Source organism: Pollicipes pollicipes, unplaced genomic scaffold (assembly GCF_011947565.3).
Source record: "Pollicipes pollicipes isolate AB1234 unplaced genomic scaffold, Ppol_2.1 Scaffold_6686;HRSCAF=7923_pilon_pilon_pilon, whole genome shotgun sequence".
Taxonomy (NCBI): domain Eukaryota; kingdom Metazoa; phylum Arthropoda; class Thecostraca; order Pollicipedomorpha; family Pollicipedidae; genus Pollicipes; species Pollicipes pollicipes.
In genome coordinates, this window is record NW_023596921.1 from 20,607,361 (window position 1) to 20,617,069 (window position 9,709).

General features: G+C 51.7%; 1 protein-coding gene across 1 annotated transcript; it reads left to right on the plus strand.

The window, feature by feature from the left end:
* Nucleotides 1–1,100: 1,100 nt before the first annotated feature.
* Nucleotides 1,101–8,886, plus strand: LOC119108538 (Down syndrome cell adhesion molecule-like protein Dscam2; the record flags this gene model as incomplete). The annotated part of the gene is given in 3 exon segments (XM_037232127.1): nt 1,101–1,167; nt 1,431–1,534; nt 8,708–8,886. Coding segments are annotated over 2 exon segments (237 nt in total), but the record flags the coding sequence as incomplete, so codon positions are not given.
* Between the last annotated feature and the right edge of the window lie 823 nt (nt 8,887–9,709).

Here is a 9,709-nt window from a genome sequence, read left to right on the forward strand (position 1 = left end):
CAGTTGGGAACAGAGGACAGATAAGTATACCCCACAGCCAGACTGCACAAAATGCATTTCACATCACACATGTCTGGCATAGTAGGAGCATTCCAGCAACAATTCCAGGTCATGCACAGTGTAAATTTGGGAGCATAGGCTTGGTCACTGTCAACACCAGTTTCAACATCAATACAGCTAATATTACATGAAATTATGATGCTGCTAAGGTGACATTAGGTCACTACAGTGATAGGTGCAATTGGCCTATACATGGCATACCACCAATTGCTCCTGCCCGACCTGCAAGCCTTTGCAGATTTCCACAGGATCTGACAGGGGCTGTGTTAAAGGTGTTGCCCCCAGGAATCACTGTAGCTTCCCCAGATGAACACTACAATGTAACTACTGGCAAAACAACACTGATGTCACTGTTGGCAAACCAGACTGTCAAAACAAATGATGGGCTGGGCGAGTACCCCTACTATGCTGAAAATAACTCCGAAAACGCGTATTGCTTCCATCCATCAGTGCACTTCACACGGAATTCAGATTCAACCCCAGGCCAACTGTAACCGCCCACTAATCTTATTTACAAACGTGCCGACATGGGGCAAAGGTCACCTACTAGCGCTCACCAAGGATAGCTTGAGAGCTCTTAGAATAGGCTACTGAGCGTCCAAACCAATGCTTACTGTCGGTATGCACCGGCTGACATCAAAACTACGCGATTTAGGAGCCTACGGGACACTACTCACTTTTATTTTGACGACGCTCCCGACTGTGGTATGCGGTTTCTAGCAGACGCCTTCTCTCGTTATTTCTGGCGCACCAGAGTCAAAATCAACGCAAGCTCTGGCCAAATACTGATCACATTACTTTTATAGTACTAATAGCTTTGAGGCATCTTTTTTACAAATACACCTGTCAAAGTTTAAGAAAAATATTTTGGGGGAATTTTCGAGAACCTTATAATATTTTTGTACCACAGAAGACTCAAAATACTGTAATATTTTGCGTATAGTATTACAAGTAAAAGGTACTTGTGAGAAAGGTTTTGTTTACTTTCACCACTATACCAGACAACGGCGTCTAGCGAACGGGGCGAAGCCGTTTGCGAGGTCGGGCTCCCATTCGTGGAGTTGGGGTGGTTGCGTGGGGAGGCACTGCTTATTTGTGCGATACTCGGTTAGTGCTGTGTGGCGTGGGCGTTCCCGTGAGGGCAGAGCATTCTTGGATTTCGGTGTCATTCTCGATCCCGACTTCAACGTTTGTGGCGAGTCGTGACAGGAGTTCTCGTGATTCTAGTGTGGAAGTGGGTTTAGTGCCAACCTCGTGAATCTAGTGCCTGCGTTTAGTGCGTGATAAGGTGTTTGTTTTCGATCCCAGTGTTGCGATATATTCTGTTGCTTTTCATCGAGGTAGTGCTCATTTTTCACTCTTCTCCCAAGATAACGCCATCGTCAGTTTCTCCAAGAATCTGCAGCGTCCCCAGGCATGGGACTCCTCTTCATGGAATGGTCCCTTTTGGGGCTATTTTCCCTACTGAGCCTTGGTAAGTACCCACCCGTGCACTTGTCTGCCAGGGAAATAGCTTGACTTATGCATGTTTGTATACAGAGGATGACACTTGGTTAAAATGCAGCTTCTTTTGCATGTGGTCCATGCATTCTACTCCCTCCATCAGCGATTAAGACACTAATTTTGGTCCATGTTGGCAGGTGCCTGCCAACAAAAATATTGAAGAGGATTGTCAGTGGGACTACATGGGAGGATTTCCCTAAGCCTGAGAGAAAGGGCATCCTTAAATATATTTGAAAGTTGTTAAATTCAGGCAAATCAAACATGGTTTTGGTTGTACAGACAGGCTGAGTTGAATGTTGTGTGCCGAAGTAATTTGTCAGAAGTATTTTGTTAGATATTTTGTCTGTAGACTATAATGTTCTTAGTTTTTGGTTTAATTTGCACCAAGCACCAAGTAAGTGTAAGGGGGCACAAGGAATGTAGCATAGTGGTCAGTTGATAGGGCTGAACAGTGGAAATTCACAAGACAGACTCTATAAATATGCCTCAAAATAGTTTGGCACAAGATTTAGCCTACTTCCCTCTCAAATTAGGGGGTTCAGTTGCAACTGGAATGGGGAAAAAGAGGGAGGGGGGCTGATACCCTTCCTACTGAAAATAAAAGTACACCTCTTGTTGGTAGAATTATATTGTGGCAGTATTTTAGTCTGGAACACCACAGATCAGGTGTGTATGTAGCCAAGATATTTCCATGAAGGGAACACGAAATTGTATCAGTTTTTGGCCGCCTGAACTGGTTTGATGGTTGTACGCAGGTTACCCAGATTTCCTTTCTTTCTGAATTTCTCCCACCCTTGAGCATTGGCCTTATTTCAGACAATCAGAGATGCTTGGCTGACCCAGGGCTCTGGATGTTTCTGAAACATTGTGGAAGCACATTCATCATTGATACATTTCAATTTTTCAAGAACAAAAAAGGTCCACTAAGTTAGACAAGGCTGGGTGGGTCTTTTACAGCCAATTTCTAAATGAAGGTGACAGCCAACCCATTTGCCTTCCTTCTGGCTATTTTCCCACTAGGAGCGGTTAGCAACATGCAAAAAGCAATTTGTATTTGCTTAAGATTTGCAAGGCATGAAATGCTGCCTTTGGGTTTTTTGTTGATTTGTTGTCCAGCTTCCAGGAAAAAATGGAACTTATGTTTGATGTACATTACTTGCAATTGCAGATAGAGGTGCAGAGGTTGCCTTAACCCAGGCAGAGGTGACTCCACATCCTTTCCTTTTCATAACTACAAGGTTGTCCTATAGGTAGCATGTAACACTGGGCCTGGATCAGTTGGTACCCCAAGCCTAGGTTGTCCAGACGCAGTGCAACACCAAGGGAGAGGGGAGAGCAGTGCCCTCAATTTTTTTGTGTTTCCCAAACGAAAGGCATTGTAGCTAGCAGTATCGAGGACTCCGGTAAGTTACGGGGTTGTAATAGTCACGAGCTCCTTATACACCCAAAGTGAAGCGTCGTCTCGGGTTCTTTACTAGCCTGAAAATGCAAAAGGTCTCTTTTTGAGGAATCTTCACCAACCCATGTCTGATATGTCTCGTATTCGTGCCATTTGCGAAGGCATTACGAATCTCCATCTGCAGCATGTGATCAGTTACAGCATTTATACGGGGAAGGCGATCCTATTCATAAATGCCTGATAGCATGTCATGTTGTTACGAGGTTTGCCGTGTGTTTACCTCTTAGCCTCGATGCCACGCTAGAATGACGTTTATACATTCTATGATAGAATATTTAAGCCATCGAACGCAAGTACAGATGTCTGATTAAGCAATCGGAAAGCAGCATGGTCCGGATCCGTCAACACTCGAGAAGCTGCGCGGTTGTAAAGCGTCCTGATAGGGCGACATGACTCGGGAGAAGTAGAGCCCAGAGGGACCAAGGTGCCTGGAGATTGCTGGTGTGTGGACTGATATGTCAGGGGCTCTGATGATCAAGAAACTGGGCCCGTCGACCGAAACAGTGGCAGCTATATCGCCACTGGGCGCTGAGAGTCCAGAACAGGAGGTGCGCGGCGACCGTGGAGCCCCAGGTCGAGCAAGATGTTCCGAGACGACTGAAGGTGTTCCGAACAATGAAGGGACCCGAGACAGACGAATCGTCGCGCAACATTTATGATCCCGGCGCTGTTCGGACTGCGGACAGCATGAAAGCGTCCATGGCGGTTACGTGGGCCGGGGCGCGTGATGGGCGTCGGCGCTGTGAACCGGCCAGTGTGCAGTCAGGACGGTCGGAAATGGTCTTGGCCCACCGAGGCAATCGGGGTCACGAAATAGTCCAATTGTCTGGACGTAGTGGTGTAGGACAGACGGGCTCGGTGCACTATGAAAGACCAACACTTTTGAAAATCAGAACTTCTCGTTATCCTTTCAACTCAAATTTTTAAAATTGACCTTTGGTAGGGATTTTCTGCTTCATCCAGGACGTGTACATCTGAGTCCCTGCGGCAGTCCATAAATCCGGCTACAGTATTGACGTGCCACGCTAGAACCAGGGACCTCAGATAGCCAAAGGATCTGAGCGTGTCCAAAGGTTCCTCGACTACCAAAGGAACTGTCAGCGAGTAAGGTTTGAGACGAGGCATATTACCGGAGCCTTTTGTATGACCCGTTAGTCTATAAGATGTTATTTGAATGGCCATTTTATCAGGACCACATGCATTTGCTCAACCAAATATTGTGGTGTTACGTTCCCATTGATAGCGCGAGATCATGATAGCCTATTTCACCCATGGTGCCTATTGCCGAAATATGTGTGGTGTCGCAGTGGCCGGAGAGATATTGGCCTGTCAGACGCGTGACTGGTCGGGCTTGGGTAGGTTGTGGAGGGCGCAACATTTTCGGTTAGTTAACGTTACGACAGGCCCGGCCGGCGACCTCGCTCAGTGCTAGATGCCGTTGACTGATAAGCTGTCTCACCTGGTTGCCTAGCAATGTAAAGTTACTCCATACATGTGGGGTACAAGAATGATAGTGACCTGCCGTGGGTTGGACGTCGCATGGAACGCCGTCGGGATTTCACGCCAGGTGGGGGGGGGGGGGGGGGGGGGAGCTTACCTCTGGTGTGGGAGGCAAACTGGTGTTGAAGCGGCCAGGTGGCAAGTTGAAAACCCAAACCATTTAAACAAGTGCTCCACATTTGTATGTTTCTTTTTAACTGGAATAGCCACATTGAGTAGCATCCGGTGCAGTTTGCCGCCCTGCTCTGCTTAACACTCACCGGCGTTTGGCTCCTGAGCTAAACGGCGGTGAAGATGTGCAGACTTTTTCGTGCAGACTAGTTCAAGGTCATTCAGGCAAGCATGCCGCCATAATAACCTCATTCAAATTCTTGTAGGCCATCAGCAACTCGGCGATTACGGCCAAAGCAAACATAATTATCGATTCGTTCATATCTGACGTTCGTGAGCACTACGATGACATAATCACATATTAAGTAATCAGATAAAACGTGTTGTCGATAGCAAACCTTTCCACTTAAAAGCACATCAGTAAATGGGGCTATTCCATCATGTGTGATGTTTGCTTTAATATATCCAAATGTGGAACATTCCTTTTAAATCTGTGGATTTGCCGTAGGCGTCGGGTGTGAGGCCAACGCATGGCGTAAGGATGAAAAACCCCCGCCTGCCTTTGTTGACGTCCTGGCACACGACACTTATAACATGACGTAACGAATGCTAGGCATGGTCCCCGGGCTGGGAGAAGACAGGTCTGCTGGAGTCTCGGCCGGGGTCACGCCGATGTGACGGGGGCGTGGCCGGTGGCGCGCTGCCCCTGCCGGCGGCCGGCGCTGTGGAGCCGGTCTGGCGGCGTCGCGTCGCGTCGGCGCCGCGGCCGGCCGACAGCGTGGGCGCGTGCCGCCCGCCGGCCGACCCGATCACCCGCTTCCGCACAGGTCAGCCTGTCTGACACGGCCATCAGCCGGCCGCCGTCGCCGTTCCTGGCGGTAGAGGCCGACGTCGGCACATCCTCCCATTGTACGGCACTGGGGGTGATTTCTGACTGCGGCTGGGGCCGTGATGATTGGCCGTTCCCGCGCCAGATGACCAATTACGTAGTGACGCGATGATAGTCGGTAGCTTTTTCGCGGTCTCGACGCGGTGCTCCGCCTCATTTTGACCTAGTTGTGTTGTGGCCTTTCACTTGTTGCTTAGGTCCATTCACTCTGAGGTGTATGCGACCGGTTTGTGACAATCAAACCACGAAAAGGCAATTGAGAGGAAGAAAGCCGCGTGAGATTCGTCGGGCAGTTCAGACTATGCCACCTTGTCTCGCTTCTATCCCTTCTGAGTGATGATGGATTTTCCACGCATGCCCGATGCGGTGACCGTCTCAGCGGAACGCATTCCGACCATGCGCGGATAATGCGACGGAGACAGGGCCGGATATGCCAGGGTAGTATTACCGCTCGGGTTAGGGAACACACACGGTGCTAAACGATCCTCATTTTCCAGTTTTTACAGGCATGTTTAAAACAGTGGACGGTGCGGCGATGTGGAAGTACCGGATGCGGCGATTTTACCGTTACCAAGGACTATGTGCTGTGTATCAAGGCGACGTGAAATTTTCGACCTGGTGCGATCAGTTCCGAGAAGGCGCGGCATGGCCTGCTGCTGACATGTTGGTTAACTCCGAACATCATCGACGTCTGCGCGAGAGTATGCAGGCATCGATAGAGGTGTTGCGTAATTATCATCGGTGCTCAGTTTTTCACAGCGTGACGGAAAAGTAGCTGTTGCGCGATGCAGTGCGTTTCGATATGAAAGTATGTTTGAAATGTTACAAATGTCCCAGTATTCCTCTTGCGATAAAAACGTCTGACCTTTTGCCTGATGAAAGTGGTATTTATGGCACCCTCTGGGCAGTCACTGCCGGCCTGGCTGCACGCGGGGTACGGGCTTCAGCGCCGCTTCGCTTTGGTCCTGCAGGATCGGGGCGGCTGCCGGCCTGCCGCGCCGCACGCGGGGTACACCGGGCTCCAGCGGCGCCCCACTTCAGCTCCAGTGTCGGCCCGGCCCTTGATAGACCGACGTGTCCCCCCCCCCCCCCCGCCCCTCCCTCCCGTGTCCGGATAATCGATCGGACCGACGTGGGACCATCGGTCAGCGCGGGCCGCGGCGCGACGACTGCGTCCGGCGACCCCCGGCTGGCGTCGCGGCCGTCCGTGTCTCATCAGCCGAACGCCGCCCACTTCCCGGAGAAGTCGAGAACTGGATCATGTGTCGGACAGGAGCGGCTATAGATAGCGCAGGGCATGCGGAGATGTCGGCGATGGTGCGCTCCTGGAGCAGCAGTTGCATCGACTTAGGCACCGCACTGAGGAATCCTGTGTTGCTTTGATTTAAAAATTCGTTGAAGTCGCGGCATGTGCGAAAAAAAGACAATTAAATACCGCGCTCTGGACGAAGCAGGTGATCGGCATCACCGAGAAAGCGCGGTAGGTATAGTTCGGATTGGGGCTCCACTAAGTTGGATGCCCTCATCAATGAATAGGCTTTTTCCTCTGAAAAACTGATATTGGTACTGACCAGATGTTTTAGGTTTGGAGTTATAGCCGCTCCACCGTGGGGGCTGGGCTTTCTTCTTGATAGCTGGGCGGGACATGAGAACAACACCAGAAGTTGAACCTTGCCAGGGGTCGGCTGTCGGTTGAGTCACCTTTTGACGAGAATGTTGCCTGAACGGCGCATTTCATTCAAAGGGTTTTATATATGCATTTCCAGCGTTCGGGAAATCACAAATGGGGCTTGCTTTCACCTTCAGAGTCACAATTTGATGGAATAATTGTGCGGATCACTGATTTATAAATACGTTTTAGCGATTCCACATAATTTAAAAGGTCTGAGCCTACCAAGATCGCACTGTCAGCGACGTAAGTGAGAAATCGCGGCATCGGCCGCACATTTGTATGGCATCGGTGTTTTTTCGTTGTTTTTTTTTGTCAGCCCTTTGTTCGTTGTGTTGCCATTCATAAGCTATGTTCTGCGAATCATGCATAGCTTTTTGCGTTCACCTGGAACTCATCGCCGAGTGGGTGCGAGGCAAGTGCGCGATAGTCGTATTCTCCTTAGTCTCTAGTATTCCCCGTATTCTCCTTGTTACCGGCTGTCACTAGTGTCAGGTGCTATGGCAAAGCGCAAAAGTCGCGTTGTTCCAGTTATTCACAAGTTGGGTGAAGTAAATGGCTGGTTTTGTAATCGCAATTTTCTGCTCGCTTTCGATAAAATAAAGTACAAGAGGCCATTTCTCATGCACAGTTACTATTCGCGCTCGAAGGTGTCCCATGCGGGACGACAATTGGGCTGCTCCTGCACTGCTCGGCAGCCACCGACGAATAGTTCAACAACCAGGGTTCAGCTTCTCGGCGCACTATTGCTGCTGTCCACGTTCATGCTGCAAACGGCCGGCCGCCTGCCTGAGGTGCTCAGAGCGCGCGCAGGCGCGGGCCGGCCGGCGCCCGCGGGTCAGTGAGAGGCCGACGGCCGGCCCGCACTGGGCGGCATGTGTCAGACCGAGAAAAGCGAGAGTCGACCGGAATCTGCGGACTGCGCGTGCCGACTTTCCGTAATGCGCTGCTTCCTGCGCGGTGGCGGCGCCGAATAATTACCTGCGTGATGAGGCGGCGCACGTCGTTGTTGGTTATTGATGCGACCGCTCGGTTCGTGAACCGTTTTGGCATACCCATTACAGGCGACCTATTCTCACGCAGTTAGTAGGTCTCTGACGCAACGGATTCAGTGTTGCGAGTGAGAGCGCTTACGCGAACAAGGCGAACGTCGTAGCATACTTGTGTTTGGGATAGTTACTGGGGATTATGCGCGGATGAGATTGTTTGTATATCTGTAAGCATGGCATTGTTGTGAGTGTCGTTCCCAGCATGCTTTCCACTAATCGAGGCTAGTAGCGTACGTTGCACGCCATGTAACAAAGTCATGATGCTCGGTTGTTTCCGTGTCATGAAACTTGGCTGGCGCGCGCGTTCTGAGTCACGTTTGCCGCTCGGCGTATGTGGGTGACGAGTGAACGGCGAGCAAGTGGAGGTTGCGTATGGACGACCTGGTTGACTCGATGCTTAATATCTGTCCTTTGTATTTCCTACATACGGCGCTGAACACGTGTAACAAAACGCCTTTCCCCGACAGGCTCAGCTGAGATGACTCGACAGGGTCCAGTGTTCGTGCTGGAACCGCCCAACACTATCGACTTCAGCAACTCGACCGGCACGGTGGTGGAATGCGCGGCGCGCGGCTTCCCTCAGCCGCGCGTCGTCTGGGTGCGCGGCGACGGCCAGCAGGTGGACGACGTGCCCGGACTGCGCCAGGTCAGTCAGGCGGTGGCTTGGTGGCACCACGCAGGGGCAGGGCCCAGGCCCCGACTGCGGCCCTGGACCAGGCCAGGCCACTCAAGCAGTGGTTTGGCCGCACTACGTGGGGACGGGGCAGGCCCGGCCGCGGCCACGCCGCCCGTGGAGCGGTCGGCGCACCCGCCTTCAGTTGGGTCGGGCTCTGCGGGTTTCCGCACTTGACGCCCGCCAGCCCCTCAGGCGCACCTTAATCACGCTCTTGCCTTTTATCAGGTCAGCTGGATACTCCCTCCGGTATTTTTGCAAGGGGATTGAAAATCAGCATTCACTGGTGAAGATGGCGCCATTGAATTTTGTGATCACGTTTATGCCAAGGAACAATATGGGCTATACGTTACTCCATACATAATAATCTTGTTTATATCCAGTTTGATCCACAAGCTCAATGTCTGTTCTGTTTCTAAATAAAACGTCTAAAAACGGATAAAACCTACTTAATTCCAGGCACGTTGCGTCGTCCGCCCATAAACATTGTGGCATCCTGACACAGGACCGACGCAGGTGTTTCTCTCAAGGCGAAAGTCAAGTCGATTTCCGTCCGAGGGAGGGCAATTTGAGTCTGCACCGGCCGCGTCCCGACGGGGCGAGCGCGGTGGAGGTGACCCGGCTCGGACCGTTCGCTCGGCTCAGTTCGGCCTCGGCTGGTCCGCGCAGCGTGGCACGCCGGGGCATGGGCGGATGGCCGGCTCCAGCCCCGGCTCCGGCGCGCCGCCGGCGACGCTCTCGCGGCTGGAGAGCGCGCGCGACCCCAGCAGAGTCGCGCTGGGTCCGCGGGTCAAGG